Raw genomic sequence first — 23,951 nt, 5'->3', positions numbered from 1 at the left:
ATCTCAATAATCCTAAAATCCAATGTTTACCTACCATGCTGGCACTGGTCGCTTCTGCTCTGCTCTGTGATGGGGACCTGGAGATAAGAATAGAATATATCAGGTCGGATCCAGGCTGATGAGTTGACTCAGGAGCAGACTGCTCTGCTCTGTGATGGGGACCTGGAGATAAGAATAGAATATATCAGGTCGGATCAAGAATAATGAGTTGACTCAGGAGGAGACTGCTCTACTCTGTGATGGGGACCTGGAGATAAGAAACAGATTTTATTCAAGAAAAATAAATTCTAGAGAGAGAAAAATGTGATAAAATTAGTTTAATTTAAAGCTGAAGTTCAATTGGTAAATTTTTGATACGGCAATCAAACCCGAGACCAAGTGCTTGCAAGGCAGACTTGATACCCTCCAAGCTAATTAGGCTCAAATTTCTTGACCCCGCCGGGAATCGAACCCGGGTCTCCCGCGTGCAAGGCGAGCGCAGTGACCACTACGCCATGGGAGCTGACATTCGTTATAAGTATAAGTATACCTGAAAATGAGAAATCATTTTTACCTATTAACTTTGTCAAGGAAATCTAAGACAGCCTGGTTAGCTGGGAAGGTAGTGCATCAGCCTTGTAAGCACTTATGGCTGGTTCGATTCATTATTGAAAAAGCTTAGCTGGCTTCCTCCTATCCTATGCTCCTTCTCTCTTCAATTTCTGAACGATATCTACTGTATGCTAGCCACTCAAGCTCATACCATCAGAACGTGTGCAGCGGAAAATGCTTCTTGAACTTTTTCCAACCCTCGAAACGTGTCTGAACTTTTTCCAACCCTCGAAACGTGTCTGAACTTTTTACAACCCTCGAAACGTGCCTGAACTTTTTCTGAGCTAGGTCTCCCAGACCATCAGATGATCTGAGAGACCTGGGTCTCAAGCTTTTACCGCCACACACGTCTGTCAGACCGTCTGAGCGTGGGTGGATGACATAAAAGTTCCCTCTATCAAAACAAGTAGCCAAAGGAGCTTTTGTAGGATCCAGATCTGGAATGTTTTTTATCCTTTGAGCATGATTGGAGAGTGTTAGGGCAAAGTCCCCAAGCATGCTTGTCGGTTAGGTAAAAATTGAGAGACCTAGGTCTCAAGCTTTTTCCGCCACACACGTCTGTCAGACCGTCTGAGCGTGCGTGGATGACATTAAAGTTCCCTCTATCCAAACAAGTAGCCAAAGAAGCTTTTGTAGGATCCAGATCTGGAATGTTTTTTTTTCCTTTGAGCATGATTGGAGGGTGTTAGGGCAAAGTCCCCAAGAATGCTTGTCGGTTAGGTAAAAACGAGAAGAGAGAAGGAAGACGGGATAGGAGAAAACCAGCCGTTCCGAAACCCAAACTTATCTGTTTAATATGAAATTAGCTCCGACGGGAATCGAACCCTCGAAATAGCGCTTTTCAGATAAAGATCGACTTGACTTTTCAATACAGTCTTGCGATCGAATAAGCGACTTGACTCTAAATTTGGTCCACAAGTTTGGAGTAATCAAGTGTGTATGCAAGATGATATTGCCAGGTTCAAATACTGCTGGGTGTGCTGGTCGCGTGGAGTAATCAAGTGTGTAAGATGATATTGCCAGGTTCAAATACTGCTGGGTGTGCTGGTCGCGTGGAGTACCTAATCAAGTGTGTAAGATGATATTGCCAGGTTCAAATACTGCTGGGTGTGCTGGTCGCGTCCAGATCTGGAATGTTTTTTATCCTTTGAGCATGATTGGAGAGTGTTAGGGCAAAGTCCCCAAGCATGCTTGTCGGTTAGGTAAAAACACAAACTACCATCACGTCATGTGAAGTCAGAAAGGTGTACTTCAAAGTTTTCATGTCACATGATGCGATAGTAGTGTGGCTGTCCTGAATGAAAATACCTCTGACAATTGATACCTTCAAAATTATGGGAAAACTTTGAACTACATCTTTCTGACTATCCATGAATTCATGTGATGTCACATGATTGTAGTGTGTTTCTACCTTTAGTGACTGCTCTATAACCTACCTGTTGATCACATTCACATTAGACGTGGACTTTCTATATGATGAGCTCACAGCATCTACAATGTTATCTTCAATTGTTTCCATGTTGGGTAAAGGTTTAGTATTGACACATGTGAGGATGTTCTCAACAAATCCATGACATAGCTCATGATCTACCCATATCCGCTCATTAGCAGCGTCTTCAAGATACAACTGAAAACATAAAGTTCAAGCTATAAATGAAGAAAACAAAGGAAAATTTTGGCCATTTTTTGAAAAGCATCCTAGGTAGGACACATTTTGTTCTTGTGTAGAAAAAAGATAAGTGTTTAATTACATCTTTTACATCATGCCAATGAAACAACTGTTATATAAGAATGTGGTCTATGTTGTAGCATGCTCATCAAAAGTTAGGGTAAAAGAACACTCAAATAAGCATCATTCAATAGGATAAGGAAAGTCGTGTGATGTTCACACCAGATTTTTTATTTTTAAATTCTCCCGGGGAAACATCCCAAGGAGGTTGAAGTCAAAGGGATACTTAGCATAAAATGTTACAATCACAACTTTTACATCATGCCAATGAAACAACTGTTACATAAGAATGTGGTATGTCTTAGCATGCTCATTAAGAAAATAAAGAAAACAAAGGAAAATTTTGGCCATTTTTGAAAAGCATAGGTAGGGCACATTTCATTCTTGTGTAGAAAAAAGATGAGTGTTTCATCACAACTTTTACATCATGTCAATGAAACAACTGTTACATAAGAATGTGGTCTGTGTTGTAACGTGCTCATTCCATTCTTATTCCTACTTTGTTCCTGGATGAAAAGACACAACAATTCCTGCTTAAGTGCTAGATCATCACAAGAAAAAAACTTGTTGAAATACAAGTGTAAATTACTTGTTGATGGTGGGCATCAAACCTGGGGCCTTCTGAATAGCAAACAAAACACAAAACCACTAGACTAACCATGTTCCTAAAACAAAAAAGCAAATAAAGATCAAATCAGATCAAACAATTACCTTAACAAATGAATCGGGCCACCTCTTGGTCTCCTTGTACGCTTCAAAAAAAATGTTTGCAGCCAATATTGTTGATGATGAGTTCTTGTTCTTCAGAGCATCCTTCCGTAGCAGAGAGCACAGTGCTTGATTGATAGAGTCCTGTGTGAATTGATATGGATACTGGGATGCCAAATGCATGAGCGACAACCAAAGAATTGAGTCAGGCCGAGGGCGCTGCACTTTCAGTAGTTTGAGGGCACCACAGAGGAGACCAGTCTGAAATACATGAAAGAGAGAGAAAGGAAGGTCTTCTATAATGACTAGGAACCATCAAAATTGACTAGAAAGTAGTCATATGTTCATCTTATACAAATGCTTTTAACCAAATGAATGGTCACTTTAATAAAGTTATTTTATTATTATTATTATTATTATTTTTTTTTTAATAGAATTGTCAAGGAAGTCTTTAGGGATGCTGTGATATCCATGCTTCTCTTAGTTCTTTGCTACTAACCGTGACATTTGACACAACTTTGTCAGAATGATGACTGTGAGCATCAAGGAACGTGGGCAAGAGGTCCACAGGATCTATATCTATAGCAAGTGATTCCCAGTAGTCACTGATGGTTGGTGAGGATATCTTGGGTTTTTTGACGGGCAAGATTGATGAGCTGGTTGATGGCTCTGTCCTGACCAAGTCTCGTTTCCTGTCTGCCATTGCACCTGGAATGGTTAGGTATTGAAGAATTAAATTAAGAAAGCTGATTTTATGCTGAACGGGCAATATTGATGAGCTGGTTGATGGCTCTGTCCTGACCAAGTCTCGTTTCCTGTCTGCCATTGCACCTGGAATGGTTAGGTATTCAAGAATTAAATTAAGAAAGCTGATTTTATCCTGGGTGGATGAAGTTTGTTCTCTCAAGGGCTGGCATTCTCCTCTCCTGTCTTCCTCTCTTTGATTTTGACATGATCAGACTTTAGCAATTATTACAGTTCCCTCTATTGAACCTTTTTTACTTTTTTTTTTGTGGTTGCACCTGCTTAGTTCATAGGAAACTTACCCAATTTAGACACAGGCACAGGTCCCGAATGCTTGCTTCCCAGGGGAACTGGCCCACTTCTCTTGGAGTCTCCAGATTCATTTCTAGCAGTTTTAGCACCAAGAGCAAAAATGTCGGAGGGAAATTGAGGAGTCTTGCTCTTGCCACCTCTAGCTTGTGATGGCTTGCCTCTGTCCATGATTTTGATATCGTCTAGTCAAGACAGAACACTAGACTAGTGTCCAATGTTACAGGTTACAGATAAGCAGTTAATCTTACAGCTACATCAGGAAAATAGGAAATGATTTCTGAATTTTCTGACTGACAGTGCTGAGAAAACTGGAAAATTTAACAAAATTCGGCAAATCAGAATTTAACAGTGTTGCCAGAGGTGTAAAATAGAAACCCTCACAAAATCTCAGTGTTGCCAACACCCCAGATGAATGAAGAAAACCTCTGACTAAAAACCTCAAAAAACCTCGACATTATTTTTGATATGATAAAAGGTTTTCCAATTTTCCATTTCCATTTAACAAAATTTTCTGAAAATTTTCTTTCCGATTGTCAGAAAAAGTAAAGTAATTTTTAAGTATACGGATACTACTAGTGAGGTAATTTTCAGCTTCTACCCAAATTCCTCAACAGTATCTATCAGGTCAGTTTTATGTTTAACTACCCTTTGTTCTCTCAAGGGCTGGCATTCTCCTCTCCTGTCTTCCTCTCTTTGATTTTGACATGATCAGACTTTAGCAATTATTACAGTTCCTCTATCAAACCTTTTTTTTTTTGTGGTTGCACCTACTTAGTTCATAGGAAACTTACCCAATTTAGACACAGGCACAGGTCCCGAATGCTTGCTTCCCAGGGGAACTGGCCCACTTCTCTTGGAGTCTCCAGATTCATTTCTAGCAGTTTTAGCACCAAGAGCAAAAATGTCGGAGGGAAATTGAGGAGTCTTGCTCTTGCCACCTCTAGCTTGTGATGGCTTGCCTCTGTCCATGATTTTGATATCGTCTAGTCAAGACAGAACACTAGACTAGTGTCCAATGTTACGGATAAGCAGTTAATCTTACAGCTACATCAGGAAAATAGGAAATGATTTCTGAATTTTCTGAAAACTTGAAAAGCTGAGAAAACTGGATTGTGGATTCGGCAAATCAGAATTTAACAGTGTTGCCAGAGGTGTAAAATAGAAAACCTCACAAAATCTCAGTGTTGCCAACATCCCAGATGAATGAAGAAAACCTCTGACGTTAAAACCTCAAAAAACCTCGACATTATTTTTGATAAAAGGATTTTCCAATTTTCCATATTCCATTTCCATTTTACAAAATTTTCTGAAAATTTTCTTTCTTTCCGATTGTCAGAAAAAGTAAAGTAATTTTTAAGTATACGGATACTACTAGTGAGCTAATCTTCAGCTTCTACCCAAATATCAGGTCAGTTTTATATTTAACTACCTAGGGAACCTAATCTCCTCATCAATCAAATACTTAGGAGATAAGAGATAAGCTGATCTCACAAGTGTCCTACTGATAAGGAGATGAACTGATAAGCCTTTGCAGATGAAGACCGAACGTAGGTGTAGAGTGTATACTTGTGTAGCCAGCCATTGATAACAACTTTAACTTTCAAATATGCCTGTAGAACTATCGTTTGCCGGAGATTCATTGGATGATGCACAAGTCGGAGTAAATGTTCTGATAGGCAAAGAATTAAAAGGAGCATATCTGGGCTTTGCCCTGTTAATATTCTGTTCTATGATAGTATTGTTTGTACCTCCGATCCTCGCTTGTATTTTAAATGGGAATTGAATTTTAATTTTCATACCTTGTAAGTTATTATAAAACTCATCTAATCTGTTAACACATAAATCTGAAATTATGTTTTGCTAATCTTTGTACTAAAATTAATAAAAAATACATCTCATTCAGTGTTGTAAATATTTAAATAAATCTGTCAAATCTACTGATTATATATAAAATAATAAAAGTAAATCTTTGTGTTTCAGATTGATCCTTGTGCTAATAGAAATTATTTTACTGCTACCCATCAAATCTACTGAGTAGAACGTGAAAATGGTTGCTGCTAATGAAATGCCTCAAACATCAGCAGATATCAGACAAGTACCACAGAATGATGGTAAGATTTGTTTTCTTGTGGGGCTAATAATATTATTCCAAAAATACAAATCCAAACATAAGGCCAATATTATATCCTAAAACTTTAGCTTGTAAGAGAAGTGATATTGGTAAATATGGTCAGCATCTTGCTAATAGTGTTACTGTGGGTCACACAAATTGCACTTGAAAAGACATTGAAATCATTCTCCCATAATGTGAATTAAAAAAAAAAATCATTTCCTATTTGGGAATTTTATTTTTAGTCGGGAGAAAATAAGAAAAAAGCCAAATGTTTGTTTTCATTTCAGATTCAGACAGCAATCACATCATCCACACAATTGCTGTCGTTGGATCCATCGTGGATTTCACCAACCTTCTTTTCAGCCCCTAACAGCCTGTTAGCTTAACGGCCCTGTTAAGCCCATACAAATCAAATGGAACTTAACTGGTTGTTAGCTTAACAGCCCTTCTAAGGACTGAAAAAATATTGGTGAAATCCACCGTGAATTCATTCAGTTCATTATTCTTATCTTGTGATCACAGTAATTTTCATGCTAAATAAAACACTCAAAATATGATGAATCATCTCCATAGGTCTATCTAAAGTTGAAGTATTTTGTCAGCTCGGTTATACTAGTTAGCTTAGCTTGTAGTGCACCTGCCTCATAAGTGCTAGGTCAAGGGATCGATTCCTGCCCAGGACGGATTTTATCCTAAACAGACAGCTGGCTTTTTCTTATCCTCTTCTTTTCCCTTTGATTTTGGGACAATAAGACCTTAGCAGTTGTAGTTCCCTTTATATCAAACCTCTTAAAAAATGAATACTTAATAATAATAATAGACTCTTGAGTGGAAGGCAACCACTAGGCGAGGTTAACGCCATAGGCGTTTTCTACCACCTAACCCTTAGAGCTCCATTATTATGTGGTCAAATTCTCAAATAAATGAGGATAAAATTCCATACCTGGGCTGGGATCGAACCCACGCCCTCCTGTTTACCAGGCGAACGTCTTGACCACTACGCCACCGAGGCAGGTGAACAAATAATTAAAAACAGTAGAGATGTATTGTGTACAGATATTGGTATGATATAAGACCTCCATTGTTTAGTTCCCTCTATCAAATCTGTTGAAAAAAAAAATGATGAAAAAAAAATCAAGGTTAATTCAAAACCCTTTTGATATCACCTCTCAAGTTGAACTACTAGTGATCCCATTCATGCAATCTTTTCCTCTGTAATGACGTAATCTGTTTGCAAAGTACAAAACGTAAAGTGCAAAGTTCCTTATGCACTCTTCTACTGATATAATATTTCTTTGAACAGGTTTGATAGAGGGAACTGTAAATTATAACTGCTAAGGTTGTATCGTCCCGAAAGAGAAGAGAATAAAGTGCAAAGTTCCTTATGCACTCTTCTACTGATATAATATTTCTTTGAACAGGTTTGATAGAGGGAACTGTAAATTATAACTGCTGAGGTCGTATCGTCCCGAAAGAGAAGAGAGAAGAAAGACGGGATAGGAGAAAACCAGCCGTTCCGAAACCCAAACTTATCTATTTAATATGAAATTAGCTTCGACGGGAATCGAACCCTCGAAATAGCGCTTTTCAGATAGAGATCGACTTGACTTTTCAATACAGTCTTGCGATCGAATGAGCGACTTGACTCTAAATTTGGTTCACAAGTTTGGAGTAGGTAATCAAGTATGTAAGATGATATTGGGTGTGCTGGTTGCGAATTCGCGATCGACTTGAAAGTCTTGAAATCAATCCGCGATCGACCGGTGGGGCAGCCCTGCTTATTCCTTTATATCTATGTTTGTTCATTTCAGATAGTACAGGAGTATGAGCGGGCTGTTATATTTCGTCTAGGACGCGTGAGAGAAGGGGGCCCAAGGGGCCCTGGCTTGTTCTTCATTCTACCCTGTATTGATGACTATGCCAAGGTTGATCTGAGAACCGTGTCATTTGATGTCCCCCCGCAAGAGGTAAGATTTCTCCCTTCTCTCAGACGGTCTGACAGACCTAGATCTGAAGCATTTACCACCATACACTTTCCGACTGTCTGTCTGTTTTTTATTCCTTTTTTTTTAAATCTTATATTACAAAAACAAGATCCACTCAATCACTATGCCAAGGTTGATCTGAGAACCGTGTCATTTGATGTCCCCCCGCAAGAGGTAAGATTTCTCCCTTCTCTCAGACGGTCTGACAGAGCTAGATCTGAAGCATTTACCACCATACAATTTCCGACTGTCTGTCTGTTTTTTATTCCTTTTTTTTATGTTTTTATATTTTTAGGCAATACTACTTAAATAAGAGTGTTCCTGGTAGGAATATTCCTTTTATGGTCTAGGTGTGCAATAAGAAAGGATTTTGCGAAAATCTAAACCGATTCTGAGATATTTTGATCGCTAAAATCACCATAAGAAATACACAGAGTGCATAGACTGCGGGAGAGAAATGTTCCGCTCTCGACCAACATTTTGAGTTTCGTTTATGTTTTTAGTTTGATAACTATGCAGCTAATAGGGAACGCGCAGCGCGACCGTATTTTTTATTGTTTTCTACAAGTTCGGCCATGCCTTTTCTACAAGTTTGGCCATGCCTCGGGATGAACTAGGAGCGAAGCGACGGAATTCAGCTTGTGTTTTTATATTTTTAGGCAATGCTACTTAAGCATTCCCACTACACGCGACGCGATTTTTTTTTTCTGCCATAATTAACCTTATTCTGCCTGAGTGTGCTGGGAAAACCCAGTACGCGATTTGCCAGATGGTCACTCATCCGAACACCATCCAACCACGCTCAACGTTGGTTAACATCAGTGATCAATTGAGAACTTGTATTTTCAATGTGTTTATTCGTTGGCTGAATATTATGAGTGTAAGATGACACCAAGAGGTAGCTACCGAACACAATGGGTTCTCTTTATATTGCTCATGTTATCTCCTTATCATTATCACATAGAACAATCGTAAATATTATCTGTGGCAAAGAGCAGAGCCTTTTATTTATTTTGTGTACATTACAGCATTACTACGTGCCTCCTTTGAAGTCAATTTCCATAATTCAACACTGGGACAATCGAGTAGGTACTTTAATCGAAATTACACTGGTAATATGAAAATGGTTGCTGCTAATGAAATGCCTCAAACATCAGCAGATATCAGACAAGTACCACAGAATGATGGTAAGATTTGATTTCTTATGGGGCTAATAATATTATTCCAAAAATACAAATCCAAACATAAGGCCAATATTATGTCCCACAACTTTAGCCTGTAAGAGAAGTGATATTGTTAAATAATATGGTCAGCATCTTGCTAATAGTGTTACTGTGGGTCACACAAATTGCACTTGAAAAAACATTGAAATCATTCTCCCATAATGTGAATAAAAAAAAAAATAAATAACATGTGGACGCGGTGGTATACTATCGTGTGGACTCACCTGTCATGGCCACCAACAATGTCTCCAACTATAGGTAAGACTTTTACTTTCCATTACCAATATCATCCAATATGTATAGGAAAGCTGTACAAGGTATTTCTCTTCGAGTTATACTGAAGCCTCATAAACAGTTTTCGGCGGGGGAAAAAATTGGTCCCCGGTTTCAAAAATTCCCATCGCAAAATGCGTTTTAGATCATTCTAAAACACTTTGGTTTCGTGTCTGTTGGTCTGTCTGTCCGCTGTTCCTTGTAATCGCCCTAACTTCGTCATTTCTATACCGATTTTGACGAAATTTGGTGTGGAGATCCGGTTTGGGCAGTATACCATCTCGTAATTTTAATCCTTAGCGCTGTTTTTGGACTATACAAATTTCTTGACCCCGCCGGGAATCGAACCCGTGTCTCCCGCGTGCAAGGCGAGCGCAGTGACCACTACGCCATGGGAGCTGACATTCGTCATAATTATAATTATAAGTATACCAGGAAATGAGAAATCATTTTTACCTATTGACTTTGTCAAGGAAATCTAAGACAGCCTAGTTAGCTTGGCGGGTAGTGCATCAGCCCTCTAAGCACTTATGGCTGGTTCGATTCATTATTGAAAGCTAAGCTGGCTTCCTCCTATCCTATGCTCCTTCTCTCTTCAATTTCTGAACGATATCTAAGTAATGTATGCCACCCACTCAAGCTCATACCATTGGAACGTGGGCAGCGGAAAATGCTTCTTGAACTTTTTCCAACCCTCGAAACGTGTGTGGCATTAAACACTTCTGAACTTTTTCTGACCTAGGTCTCTCAGACAATCTGAGAGACCTAGGTCTCAAGCTTTTTCCGCCACACACGTCTGTCAGACCGTCTGAGCGTGCGTGGATGACATTGTAAGATGATATTGCCAGGTTCAAATACTGCTGGGTGTGCTGGTCGCGTGGAGTACCTAATCAAGTGTGTAAGATGATATTGCCAGGTTCAAATACTGCTGGGTGTGCTGGTCGCGTGGAGTACCTAATCAAGTGTGTAAGATGATATTGCCAGGTTCAAATACTGCTGGGTGTGCTGGTCGCGTGGAGTACCTAATCAAGTGTGTAAGATGATATTGCCAGGTTCAAATACTGCTGGGTGTGCTGGTCGCGTGGAGTACCTAATCAAGTGTGTAAGATGATATTGCCAGGTTCAAATACTGCTGGGTGTGCTGGTCGCGTGGAGTACCTAATCAAGTGTGTAAGATGATATTGCCAGGTTCAAATACTGCTGGGTGTGCTGGTCGCGTGGAGTACCTAATCAAGTGTGTAAGATGATATTGCCAGGTTCAAATACTGCTGGGTGTGCTGGTCGCGTGGAGTACCTAATCAAGTGTGTAAGATGATATTGCCAGGTTCAAATACTGCTGGGTGTGCTGGTCGCGTGGAGTACCTAATCAAGTGTGTAAGATGATATTGCCAGGTTCAAATACTGCTGGGTGTGCTGGTCGCGTGGAGTACCTAATCAAGTGTGTAAGATGATATTGCCAGGTTCAAATACTGCTGGGTGTGCTGGTCGCGTGGAGTACCTAATCAAGTGTGTAAGATGATATTGTCAGGTTCAAATACTGCTGGGTGTGCTGGTCGCGTGGAGTACCTAATCAAGTGTGTAAGATGATATTGTCAGGTTCAAATACTGCTGGGTGTGCTGGTCGCGTGGAGTACCTAATCAAGTGTGTAAGATGATATTGCCAGGTTCAAATACTGCTGGGTGTGCTGGTCGCGTGGAGTACCTAATCAAGTGTGTAAGATGATATTGTCAGGTTCAAATACTGCTGGGTGTGCTGGTCGCGAATTCGCGATCGACTTGAAATTAATCCGCTATCGACCGGTTGGGCAGCCCTGCTTATTCCTTTATATAGTTTATATCCATGTTTGTTCATTTCAGATAGTACAGGAGTATGAGCGGGCTGTTATATTTCGTCTAGGACGCGTGAGAGAAGGGGGGCCAAGGGGCCCTGGCTTGTTCTTCATTCTACCCTGTATTGATGACTATGCCAAGGTTGATCTGAGAACCGTGTCATTTGATGTCCCCCCGCAAGAGGTAAGATTTCTCCCTTCTCTCAGACGGTCTGACAGACCTAGATCTGAAGCATTTACCACCATACACTTTCCGACTGTCTGTCTGTTTTTTATTCCTTTTTTTTATGTTTTTATATTTTTAGGCAATACTACTTAAATAAGAGTGTTCCCACTACACTGGACGCGATGCGACGCGATTTTTTTTTTTTTTTTTTTTTTAAAAAGTTACTTGTAACCCAACACCAGCTTAGCTGAAAGGGTTACAATAACTTTCATTAACTATTGTTAAATAGTAATAATACTCATGAGCTTGAATCAAAAGCGTACTTACTTTCTGTGTTATTTTGCTACCTAGGTACATATGTTTTGTTGGTTCAAAAATAAAAATGAAAGTATTTACTTAAAAAGAAAAAAAAAAAAGAAAAAATCAGCCTAAGTGTGCAAGTGTGCTGGGAAAACCCAGTACGCGATTCGCCAGATGGTCACTCATCCGGACACTATCCAACCACGCTCAACGTTGCTTAACTTCAGTGATCCATTGAGAACTTGTATTTTCAATGTGTTTATTCGTTGGCTGAATATTATGAGTGTAAGATGACACCAAGAGGTAGCTACCGAACACAATGGGTTCTCTTTATATTGCTCATGTTATCTCATTATCATTATCACATAGAACAATCGTAAATATTATCTGTGGCAAAAAGCAGAGCCTTTTATTTATTTTGTGTACATTGAAGTCAATTTCCATAATTCAACACTGGGACAATCGAGTCGGTACTTTAATCGAAATCACACTGGTAATACCGCCACCAGTCGCTCCTCGATTGAGGAACGTGGGCAAGAGGTCCACAGGATCTATATCTATAGCAAGTGATTCCCAGTAGTCACTGATGGTTGGTGAGGATATCTTGGGTTTCTTGACGGGCAAGATTGATGAGCTGGTCGATGGCTCTGTCCTGACCAAGTCTCGTTTCCTGTCTGCCATTGCACCTGGAATGGTTAGGTATTCAAGAATTAGATCAAGAAAGCTGATTTTACCCTGAGTGGATGAAGTTTGTTCTCTCAAGGGCTGGCATTCTCCTCTCCTGTCTTCCTCTCTTTGATTTTGACATGATAAGACTTAAGCAATTATTACAGTTCCCTCTATCAAACTTTTTTTTTTTTTTGGTTGCACCTACTTAGTTCATAGGAAACTTACCCAATTTAGACACAGGCACAGGTCCTAAGCACAAAGCCAAAAAAAAAAAAAAAAAACGAACCAAATGTCAGCCTACAGCAATCACCCTAGGGTTGATTCAGAGACTGACGAAAAACGCCGACCCCGTCAGTACACGGTAGAAGATGAAGAAAAAGACTTTAGCTCCCATGTCTATTTATGTTCGCAGGTTATGTCCAAGGACTCGGTGACATTGCATGTGGACGCGGTGGTATACTATCGTGTGGACTCACCTGTCATGGCCACCAACAATGTCTCCAACTATAGGTAAGACTTTTACTTTCTATTACCAATATCATCCAATATGTATAGGGAAGCTATACAAGGTATTTCTCTTCGAGTTATACTGAAGCCTCAAAAACAGTTTTCGGCGGGGGAAAAAATTGGTCCCCGATTTCAAAAATTCCCATCGCAAAATGCGTTTTAGATCATTCTAAAACACTTTGGTTTCGTGTCTGTTGCTCTGCCTGTCCGCTTTTCCTTGTAATCGCCCTAACTTCGTCATTTCTATACCGATTTTGATGAAATTTGGTGTGGAGATCCGGTTTGGGCAGTATACCATCTCGTATTTTTTTAATCCTTAGCGCTGTTTTTAAACGGGAGATTCATGTGGATTTATGGACTGGCGCGATATATGTATTTTAGACGTTCCGGAAATCAGACGTAATTTGGATTGACTCGATTCCTTTTGTACTGATAGACGTGTTTAGAATGCCTGTATTCCAGTTATAGCTCGGCCTAGGATGAGTGCATGTATGTCCGATGTTCCCTCGTATGTGTTGACCACCTCTAGGTTGTTCATATGTCGAATCACATGGTATTCGTCAGATATTCCGTTGCCTCCTAACATGTCCCGGGCGTTACGGGCAATGTCCAAAGCTTTGGCACAGTTGTTTCGCTTCAGAATGGAGATCATCTCGGGGGTGTCTAGGTTTGATTCCTTGAGCCTTCCAACCTGGAGGAAAATAATGAAAAAATGTACTGTTAGAATGTTCGACCATAGAAAGTAATGAAGAAAAATGGCTCACCCAATCACCCATCAACAACAGTTCACTAACATTTGCACTCACTCGTTTTTTACTGCAAACATTTCAACGGGTTATTTTCTGGTATTCTCGTGTTGACCCAGCACCTAAATGGGAAGTATTGTTTCTCTCATTGCCCATTTGATGGGCAATTGGGCATGCTACGACACAGACCACATGCGTCTATTGTAGCAGTTGTTTCATTCTTACAAAATAAAAACGGCGGTGGAACACTCAATTTGCACTCACTCGTTTTTTACTGCAAACATTTCAACGGGTTATTTTCTGGTATTCTCGTGTTGACCCAGCACCTAAATGGGAAGTAGTGTTTCTCTTATCGCCCATTTGATGGGCAATTGGGCATGCTACGACACAGACCACATGCGTCTATTGTAGCAGCTGTTTCATGCCTACAAAATAAAAACGGCGGTGGAACACTTTTTTTTCTTACTAACCTGGCAGCAACTGACTAGAGCGAGTGAGATGTCTGTGAGCATATTGGCTAACTTGAGTTGTGGGATTTGGTTGGCGGCTAATGGCTTATTGAATTGAACGCGGTCTAACATATAGGAGCGCGCCATGGAGAAGCAAAATTCGGCCGCCCCCAGTACTCCCCAGGCAATGCCGTAGCGTGCTGAGTTGAGCAGAGTGAAGGGAGCTGAAACAGAACATGTTTTGACAAATAAGTCAAATTTCATCCAAATAATAATAATATTGAAGTTTATTTTAAACCACATTAACAATAAAATGTTCTTTTGGAATAAATCCCTTTAAGTACTAGAGTATCGGACAAACCATTAACCATTAATCGGACAAACCATTCGAGAGTTACGGTGACACAAACGGACAGCTCAAGGAAAAATCGTCACTATCAAACTACAGGGTTTATACGCAATACAGGGTTTATACGCAATACAGGGTTTATACGCAATACAGGGTTTATACGCAACCTGGAAAACATGGAATCTGAAAATCGACCTAAAAGACATGGAAAATCGTGAAATTTTAAAGAAAACCTGGAATAGTCATGGAATTTCATTCCGTGAAAAGCGTGTAAACACTGAACTAAGAGTCTAAGAACCTACTTTTTGCGTAGGATTTCAATTCTCAGTAGGCGTCCACAATGGAGAACCGACCATCGACCATAGTCTAGTACCAACCCAAGAGAGAATAAACAAACCATGATAATGTCCTCAACGGAGCACTGACCATAGTATCGAGCCTTGTAGTAAATCAAGAAATTGAGCTGAGTATTTTTCCTGCGATGGTCTCCGCTTGGTTCAATGGTTTATGGTCTGTTTGGTCTATGGTCACCGTTGTGGCCGCGCACTAAGGGCTTAGGTATGATTTTAATCAATAGAAAGAAGAGTAAGAGATGTGCTAATACCTTTGTAGCTATTAGCAAGAAGGAGCATCTGGTCCTGACTAACTCTCACATTGTCCAATGATATACTCCCCGTCACTGAGGCTCTTAGACCAAACTTCCCCTTGATAACGCTCGTCTCATACCCGGGAGTATCCTTCTCTATGATAAACCCTCGAATTTGGGGATTTTGGGGTCCGTGTGTCGCGTCCTCACATTTGGCCCACAGGATGCATAGGTCGGCGAGGGGGGCGCTGGAGATCCAAGTTTTGGACCCGGTAATTCTCATACCCGGGAGTATCCTTCTCTATGATAAACCCTCGAATTTGGGGATTTTGGGGTCCGTGTGTCGGGTCCTCACATTTAGCCCACAGGATGCATAGGTCGGCGAGGGGGGCGCTGGAGATCCAAGTTTTGGACCCGGTAATTATGTAGCTGTTGCTAGAGGGATCGTATTTGGCACGTGTCTGCATGTTGGCAACATCGGAACCCGCGTTTGGCTCCGTGAGACCGAAGCAGCCTATCAGGTTGCTCAAAATATGATGAATCATCTCCATAGGTATAACTAAATTTGAAGTATTTTGTCAGCTTGGTTATACTAGTTAGCTTGTAGTGCACCTGCCTCATAAGTGCTAGGTCAAGGGATCAATTCCTGCCCGGGACGGATTTTATCCTAAACAGACAGCTGGCTTTTTCTTATACTCTTCTTTTCCCTTTGATTTAGGACATAAGACCTTAGCAGTTACAGTTCCCTTTATATCAAACCTCTTAAAAAATGAACAAATAATTAAAAACAGTAGAGATGTATTGTGTACAGATATTGGTATGATATAAGACCTCCATTGTTTAGTTCCCTCTGTCAAATCTGTTGAAAATAATAATGAAAAAAAATCAAGGTCAATTTGAAACCCTTTTGATATCACCTCTCAAGTTGAACTACTAGTGATCCCATTCATGCAATCTTTTCCTCTGTAATGACGTAATCTGTTTGCAAAGTACAAAACGTAAAGTCCAAAGTTCCTTATGCACTCGTCTACTGATATAATATTTCTTTGAACAGGTTTGATAGAGGGAACTGTAAATTATAACTGCTAAGGTCGTATCGTCCCGAAAGAGAAGAGAGACCCGGTAATTATGTAGCTGTTGGTAGGTGGATCGTATTTGGCACGTGTCTGCATGTTGGCAACATCGGAACCCGCGTTTGGCTCCGTCAGACCGAAGCAGCCTATCAGGTTCCCTGAAATAATAAGAGGTGACAAGTGTGTAAAATTTTATCTTTACGTCTGATAAGGTGGCATTACCGATTTAAAAAGATTGATGATATACCTCCTAAATTGAGGTTTTTTTTATTATTCATTCATTCATTCATTCATTCATTCATTCATTCATTCTTCGGGTACTGTCTTTCCTTTGCGGAGGTTGACTATTGTCATTGCAAAAGATTGATGATATACCTCCTAAATTGAGTTTTTTCTTTTCATTCTTCGGGTACTGTTTCTCCTTTGTGGAGGTTGGCTGTCGTCATTGCCACTTTCAATTTGGAAGCTGCAGCTTTGAACGCTCTAAGGTTTAAGATTTAAAGTCATGTTTTTATTTGCCTCTTTGCTGTGTCGTTTGGCAACCTAAACTTTGGCATAAGAGGTGACAAGTGTGTAAAATTTTATCTTTACGTCTGATAAGGTGGCATTACCGATTTAAAAAGATTGATGATATACCTCCTAAACTAAGTTTTTTTTTCCCATTCTTCGGGTACTGTCTCTCCTTTGCGGAGGTTGGCTATCGTCATTGGTATTTTCAATTTGGAAGCTGCAGCTTTGAACGCTTTAAGGTTTAAGATTTAAAGTCATGTTTTTATTTGCCTCTTTGCTGTGTCGTTTGGCAACCCAAACTTTGGCAGTCCATCAGTAAAATTGTCAATTTGGAAGCTGCAGCTTTGAACGCTTTAAGGTTTAAGATTTAAAGTCATGTTTTTATTTGCCTCTTTGCTGTGTCGTTTGGCAATCCAAACTTTGGCAGTCCATCAGTAAAATTTATTGATTGGTTCTCTCTTTCATCGTTTCCTCAATTTCACTCACCTTTCGCCAGTTCAGGCAAATACTTGGCTTTCTGCTTGTCACTTCCATATTTATCAATAGCTCCCATAACCAGACTCGACTGTACACTATACATAGACCGATAGCCACTGTCCACCCGTTCTATCTCCCTCGCTACCAGACCGCCACTGATGTGACTAGCACCCGCACACCCGTACCTGTGGGACATGAGAATAAGACTTAAACTGGTTCAATTAAATGTGAGGGGTAATGAGACAATACGAAGGGTTAATGAAATGTTACAAGTAAAAGGGGTTAAACTTATTGAGACTCAAACTACTGAGGTTTTAGTATCCTACTTCCCAAAATCGAAGAGAGGAGGACGGGATAGGTGAAAGGCAGCCTTTCCGAGAACGAACCAACCGGTTAAAGTTCGCAATCAGTTGCAAACACAATCGATCTTGCGCATGCGCGGTGAAAGGCAGCCTTTCCGAGAACGAACCAACCGGTTAAAGTTCGCAATCAGTTGCAAACACAATCGATCTTGCGCATGCGCAACCAGTTAACCAATACTCACCCGCGCAGCGTACAACCGAGAATTCCCAATCGGCCGAACTCGGCATAGATCGCGCGCACATCACTCGTCTCGTGTCGGAAATCCTCGACAATCTTCGGGTGTAGCACGGCGTCACAGAAGGATTTGACAGAGTCCCGTAGGAGTTTCTCTTCCTGTGTGAGAAGTGAGGAGATGTTGAGAGCGTCCTCCCAGTTGAACTTGGTAGAGTAGGAACGGAGGAGGGGGCGAAACAGAGACATCGTGTGAACGCAGCTTCAAGTGAGGAGATGTTGAGAGCGTCCTCCCAGTTGAACTTGGTAGAGTAGGAACGGAGGAGGGGGCGAAACAGAGACATCGTGTGAACGCGGCTTTCAGCGGATATGTCAGAGAATCATATGCGCTATGCGGTTGTTGAATTCTTTTTCACCGTGTGAACGGGACTTTTGTTTCAGAATGAAATAACCATGGGCACTACTTAGTTGGAGGTTTTCTTTAACCGTGAAAAGCGAAAAATAAACGACCCTATAATTGTCTATGCGCTATGCGGTTGTTGAATTCTTTTTCACCGTGTGAACGGGACTTTTGTTTCAGAATGAAATAACCATGGGCACTACTTAGTTGAAGGTTTTATTTAACCGTGAAAAGCGAAAAATAAACGACCCCAAATCGAAAAACTTGCAAGATATGTAAGTAGCTATAATTGTCGGTGCAATAAAACGGAAATTGACCTTAAAACTCGGTTAAAGAGGGGGGACAAAACAAGTCAAGCTAGACTAAAACAGGATTACATAGAAGATGGTAGACTCCAGAGTGCAATGTATCCTAGAAACTCACTACAATGAAGTGCCTATTTTCCGACAATAAAGTCAAACTCAAACACACTTGCAACCGAAAAGATTAGTGAATTACCAATCAAGAAAAACACAACCAAACAGAATCGAGAAAACTGATGAAATTACTGTAATAAAACTACCAGTCTAGCCAATATAGCCAAACTAGCTAGCTACCTGCATACATGAAATGATCATTATCATTTGAACTCGTACACAAATGTAATTTCGCTCAATGGAATTTGATTCGCCCTGAGTTGTAAATATTATACTTCATAGATAACAGAGTGGAATCGTTCGAGTTTGTGTTGTGTAAACATTTTGAACTCATCAGATGACGGAAACATCTGATTTCAAAAACAATACGCGCCATTATTTCGTTCTTATCATGCAAGGCCGTGCGTCAGAATGGTTTCATTTTATTGTCATAAAATATGTATTTTGTTGAAGAGGAGAAGAAGAAGAAGAGAAGAATGGATGTTTCACTACCTTTTTACGTTCCTTATCTTATAGGAAGGAAAGAAATGTAATCGGCTGAAATTTTCGGGAGTTCGTATTTTCGGGAGGCCTTGGGGAGTTCGTAGACACTTAAGGTGTGTCCACACATAGTGGACCGGCCCACACGCAACCTTACATTGAATAGTATACGTACATACCCTATCGATATGATACTGCTGAACAGGACATTTTCCTTACATAGAAAAAAATTCATCCTAAAAATTAAGGAAAATTCTTTGCATTCTAAAGCAATGTACATTGGCTCGGGCCCGAGATACATGATTTTTGTTTCAAAGGAGTAGATTACACAATTACAGCTTTTGTTTTATCTTTCAATGCTATGAGCAATCGCCAGCCCCTCAGGCGAAATTATTGCCATTGCCAGCCCCTCAGTATCATAAGATAGGGATAATACTCATCACACGACATAAAATTTACTATCCCTGATATACAAAATACAAACGAGGAAATCACTAAGGTCCAAGTCTACAGTCTCATGTTCAGTTTCGGCCCATTTTACAATGGTTTTCATGTGCCTGCTCAGAAGCCCAAAGTAGATTTCACTATGAGACCGTAGACCTGCGTGATTTCAACAAATATTTCACGTTCAAAATAGCTTTTGATTAACACTTGTCAGGAAAAACGAAGAAGAAATAATCTTAAATCTAAATAATTTTATGTAAAACCCTCGGTTGGTGCAGTCGTCTTACATCCGTCATAGATAACAGAGTGGAATCGTTTGAGTTTGTGTTGTAAACATTTTGAACTCATCAGATGACGGAAACATCTGATTTCAAAAACAATAGGCGTCATTATTTCGTTCTCATAATGCAAGGCCGTGCGCCAGAATGGTTTCATTTTATTGTCATAAATGTATTTTGTTGAAGAGGAGAAGGATGGATGTGTCACTACCTTTTTACTTTCCTTATCTTATAGGAAGGAAAGAAATGTAATCGGCTGAAATTTTTCGATGGCCTTGGGGAGTTCGTAGACACTTAAGGTGTGTCTCACCGATTTCATGTTTTTACCGACAGGTATACAACTAGAAGTTTTGCAATAGCAAACTTGCATTTATAGTCTGTTTATTGTAAGATGGAACCATGTTTCGGCACGAAATTTTTGGCAATATGGCATTCCAAGTTACAATAAACAGGTTACATTAAATTTATTGACCAAAATTTCTACTCTTACCCCTGATTTTTTCCTTTCTTTACGATTCTAACATTTGTTCAACACAACTGCTTCAAAAATATTTTAGTCTTCTTCATATGTGACTATAAAAAAAGTACATTCATATTGAAGTTAAAAAAAAAAAATGTCTCCTTTATAGTCCTTTATAACTAAAAAAGTACCTTCTGGGTAATTGAACATAGTGGACCGGCCGTCGATCGATGTCGACTGAACCGTCCACACTGCCTCGACAACATAGGTTCACCTCGTCGATCAACGGCCGGTCGACTATGTTTGGACACTCCTTTAGAAGCTTAACGCAAGTTTTAGGGCTGTACCTATACGTATACCCTACACTACACCTAAGCCTTGGAGTGGGCTTTTGTCTACGGAGGTAAGCTAGTTCCTAACTGAGCTCGTAGATCCGGGTGATCTTCAGTAGCTAGTTATGGGGAGTTGGGATCAGACTCATTGACTGAGTCGTCCACTAAAAAGAGTAGTTCTTATAACTCACTAGTCACTATATATCAATGGAGGAGTTGCTATTGGGAAAATATTAAAAGGTCGATTCCTACGTAAACGTCTGCTAGCAGCCACTACACTGCGTAATGTTCTGGGTACTCGTAACCTGGCGGAAATCCTGTCCGAGAGAGAATCCATCTCGCATGCCATGCAAGCCAACTTGGACCATGCTACTGAACCGTGGGGAGTCAAAGTGGAACGCGTGGAAATGTAAGTGCACCCCGAAGAGTATCTTCACAAAAATTGTGAACAAACTTTCAGCTTTATCTTTTCTTAGAAGCATAGATTAAGCTTAGGGTAAGACTCCAATCTTCTTCTTGTTCACCTTTTCCGGTGTACAGACGGGGTCGGCGTTTTTCGTCAGCCTCTCAATCAGCCCTAACTAGGGTGATCGCTTTGGACTGATGTGTGCGATACGAAACTTTTGGTTAAGATCGGTTATTATTTCTGTGTATATTGCAGCAAGGATGTGCGTCTACCCCAGCAGTTACAACGGGCTATGGCGGCTGAAGCAGAGGCCACTAGGGAGGGAAGAGCCAAGGTGATTGCTGCTGAGGCAGAAATGAAAGCGTCTCGTGCTCTCAAGGAGGCGGCTGATGTCATTGTGGAATCCCCTGCCGCCCTACAGGTAATTATAATGGGGCTAGTTATGTATACTGCTGATAGAATAGGACTGAAACGTCCCTATCTATAGTAATTGAGAGGCTGATTGAAAAACGGGCGAAAGTCGACTTTGGCCCTTTTCCCAATTATTACAGTTTTGAGTTTTGTTTCCACTATATTTTTCTGCGTCGAACACAAAAAGAATCATATTGATAGCTTCTTTCTTCACGGAGTTACACGAGTTTTTGTGAACCAATGTGCGGAGGAATTATCTTTTCAAACTTCAAACGCATTTTCCTCAAAACTCAAATTTTCGACTTCTGCCCTTTTTCCTATCAGCCTCTCTATAATTGAATTTTTTCCCACATAAGTAAATGTTTTAATTTTAAACCCATTAGTGGAATTCACTCACAGAAACGTTTACAAAAAATCCAAACAAATTATCTGTTCCAGTTGCGTTATCTTCAAACTCTGCAATCCATTTCGCAGGAAAAAAATTCCACCATCGTGTTTCCAATTCCAGTGGATATTATTTCTACTTTTATGACGGCCCACAAGAAGTAGCTTCGGCTTTCATTATAATAACATATTATTCTTAACAAAATATTATATTCTATTTCTTGATTGAATGCTTTTTTATCTAAAAAAAAAACTAATTGTGTGTGAATGCATAGAATCTTGGATTCTTGTTTTGTTTGAAAACTATAATGTTTTATTATTATAAAATTAAGAAACTTGTAACTTTTTTACGCCTGATCTTGCCACAGAGAGTTTTCAGTTATTCCAGAGTGGAATACTGGCATGTGTATATGAAATGGGTGACGTCAAAGAAAACCCTTGACACTGTGTTAACTTTCAGTGATAAGATACGGGCGATACATTAAGGGCGCTTAAACTCGTCAGGTGTCATTACAAAATTCTGAATTTTAGATTTTTCCCTCCTTAGAAAATCTTGAATTTATTTTATTTTTTCCCCAATTTTTTAATTAACAAGCCTTCTCTTTTGTTTAATATTTATTTTAATGTCTGCTGCCAAATGTGTATTTAAATTAATTACCTACCCAATCTATTTTTTTATATATATTTTGATTTAATTTTCCGTTGTTTTGCAGTAGTTTGACCCTTGTTAATTTATGTTGTATGCTTGAAATAACAGTAATTCTGTCATGCTCGCATGTATTCTCTGTTACAGTTGCGCTATCTACAGACCCTCAACTCGATTTCCCAGGAGAAAAACTCGACCATTATTTTCCCGATACCTGTCGATATAATTTCCACGTTCATGAAAAAGTAATTCTAGTGTTTTGAATCACGCTTTTAATCTCATTGGGGCCTTCCTTTTTTTTTCAAGTAACTAGTATCTAGACTTTGAAGTACATATTTACTATTTTATAAGTCATCCATTATGTGTTTCTAGTTTTTATATAACTGGGGCTTTCTTTATCACGCTAATAGATGTTGGGCTTCAAAAATAATTATGGGTATACTTGAACCATATTTTCATTATATTTTCTAGGATAACTAATAGATTTTATTGTGTGTTTATTATCTTCTCTTATATTGCCATAACTTTTGCGGAATGTGGGAAGTGTTCTATTGAACACTGGCCTCAAATTTGGGCTTGATTATCCAAACTAAATTTGTTTATGTTATTGATTTGTTTGTCTACTTTTTCTGTTATCAAGGTAAAAAAAAAGGTTTTCCTGCTGGAAAGGGCAGACCAAAGACGTACTTAGGTCTTGGTGCTTATTTAAAATGAAATGTTTGCGGTACCGAAAATTTTAGGGTGCAAAATTTTAACTATTTAGGATTAGCATAAAAAAATTTGATTACTTAAAAGTATGTTGTTTTGTTTGAAAACTAATGTTTTATTATTATAAAATTAAGAAACTTGTAACTTTTTACGCCTCATCTTGCCACAGAGAGTTTTCAGTTAATCCAGAGTGGAATACTGGCATGTGTATATCAAATGGGTGACGTCAAAGAAAACCCTTGACACTGTGTTAACTTTCAGTGATAAGATATGGCCATTAAGGGCGCTTAAACTCGTCACATGTCATTACAAAATTCTGAATTTTAGATTCCCCCCCCTTAGAAAAACTTGAATTTATTTAATTTTTCCCCAATTTTTTAATTAACAAGCCTTCTCTTTTGTTTAATATTTATTTTAATGTCTGCTGCCAAATGTGTATTTAAATTAATTACCTACCCAATCTATTTTTTTATATATATTTTGATTTAATTTTCCGTTGTTTTGCAGTAGTTTGAACGTTTGACCCTTGTTAATTTATGTTGTATGCTTGAAATAACAGTAATTCTGTCATGCTCGCATGCAACCATGGGCACTACTTAGTTAGTTGTACTTTTATTCTACTGTGAAAAACGAAAAATAAATGATCCAAAATTGAAAAACTTTGCAAAATATGTAAGTCGATGCAACAACAAGGAAATTGACTACAAAACTCA

At 39.5% G+C, this 23,951-nt stretch overlaps 3 protein-coding genes and 1 long non-coding RNA gene across 10 annotated transcripts in view; 2 read left to right on the top strand and 2 right to left on the bottom strand.

Annotated features, from left to right (window-relative positions):
• Positions 1–4,414, bottom strand: part of LOC103508405 (integrator complex subunit 1) — a 38,574-nt gene extending 34,160 nt beyond the window's left edge. Inside the window, exons 1-4 of the mRNA XM_026823013.1 lie at positions 4,075–4,414; positions 3,528–3,736; positions 3,032–3,289; positions 2,028–2,218 (exon numbers count right to left, since the gene is read on the bottom strand). Of these exons, the coding sequence (XP_026678814.1) occupies positions 2,028–2,218; positions 3,032–3,289; positions 3,528–3,736; positions 4,075–4,252 (836 nt within the window). The 5' untranslated portion in view covers positions 4,253–4,414. The remainder of the gene's footprint in view (positions 1–2,027; positions 2,219–3,031; positions 3,290–3,527; positions 3,737–4,074) is intronic.
• Positions 4,415–4,558: 144 nt separating this feature from the next.
• LOC113465328 lies at positions 4,559–6,513 on the top strand. Of its 2 annotated transcripts, none has more exons than XR_003391278.1 (3): positions 4,559–4,708; positions 6,065–6,195; positions 6,485–6,513. It is a non-coding gene; the product is annotated as an uncharacterized LOC113465328 (long non-coding RNA). The 2 variants fall into 2 exon arrangements; XR_003391277.1 differs by lacking the exon at positions 4,559–4,708 and adding an exon at positions 5,559–5,886.
• A 1,301-nt stretch (positions 6,514–7,814) lies between these two features.
• On the top strand, positions 7,815–23,181 carry LOC113465310 (band 7 protein AGAP004871-like). 4 transcript variants are annotated; one of them, XM_026823021.1, is made up of 7 exons: positions 7,815–7,880; positions 8,009–8,164; positions 13,055–13,152; positions 20,878–20,882; positions 20,936–21,092; positions 21,345–21,510; positions 22,678–23,181. In XM_026823021.1, exons 1-7 carry the CDS (start codon positions 7,830–7,832, stop codon positions 22,777–22,779), a joined length of 735 nt encoding a protein of 244 aa, XP_026678822.1. In that variant the 5' UTR covers positions 7,815–7,829; the 3' UTR covers positions 22,780–23,181. The 4 variants fall into 4 exon arrangements, with proteins under 4 accessions (XP_026678822.1, XP_026678820.1, XP_026678821.1 ...); XM_026823019.1 differs by lacking the exon at positions 22,678–23,181 and adding an exon at positions 21,939–22,137; XM_026823020.1 differs by lacking the exons at positions 7,815–7,880; positions 8,009–8,164 and adding exons at positions 9,307–9,369; positions 11,536–11,691.
• Positions 13,274–18,305, bottom strand: LOC103508399 (glutaryl-CoA dehydrogenase, mitochondrial). 3 transcript variants are annotated; one of them, XM_026823016.1, is made up of 7 exons: positions 18,152–18,305; positions 17,884–18,056; positions 17,349–17,524; positions 16,399–16,510; positions 15,298–15,548; positions 14,366–14,568; positions 13,274–13,840 (listed from the first exon to the last, which is right to left on the bottom strand). In XM_026823016.1, the coding sequence occupies exons 1-7, from the start codon at positions 18,215–18,217 to the stop codon at positions 13,592–13,594; spliced, it is 1,230 nt and encodes a 409-aa protein (XP_026678817.1). In that variant the 5' UTR covers positions 18,218–18,305; the 3' UTR covers positions 13,274–13,591. The 3 variants fall into 3 exon arrangements, with proteins under 3 accessions (XP_026678817.1, XP_026678818.1, XP_017299235.1); XM_026823017.1 differs by lacking the exon at positions 18,152–18,305 and adding an exon at positions 15,614–15,704 and having other exon boundaries at positions 15,298–15,468; positions 16,410–16,510; positions 17,884–18,135; XM_017443746.2 differs by lacking the exon at positions 18,152–18,305 and having other exon boundaries at positions 17,884–18,135.
• Positions 23,182–23,951: the final 770 nt, after the last annotated feature.

This window comes from Diaphorina citri, unplaced genomic scaffold (genome assembly GCF_000475195.1).
Source record: "Diaphorina citri unplaced genomic scaffold, Diaci psyllid genome assembly version 1.1 scaffold396, whole genome shotgun sequence".
NCBI classification, from domain to species: domain Eukaryota; kingdom Metazoa; phylum Arthropoda; class Insecta; order Hemiptera; family Psyllidae; genus Diaphorina; species Diaphorina citri.
Note: the sequence above shows the minus strand (reverse complement) of the source record. Positions and strands in the feature narration are given on the sequence as shown.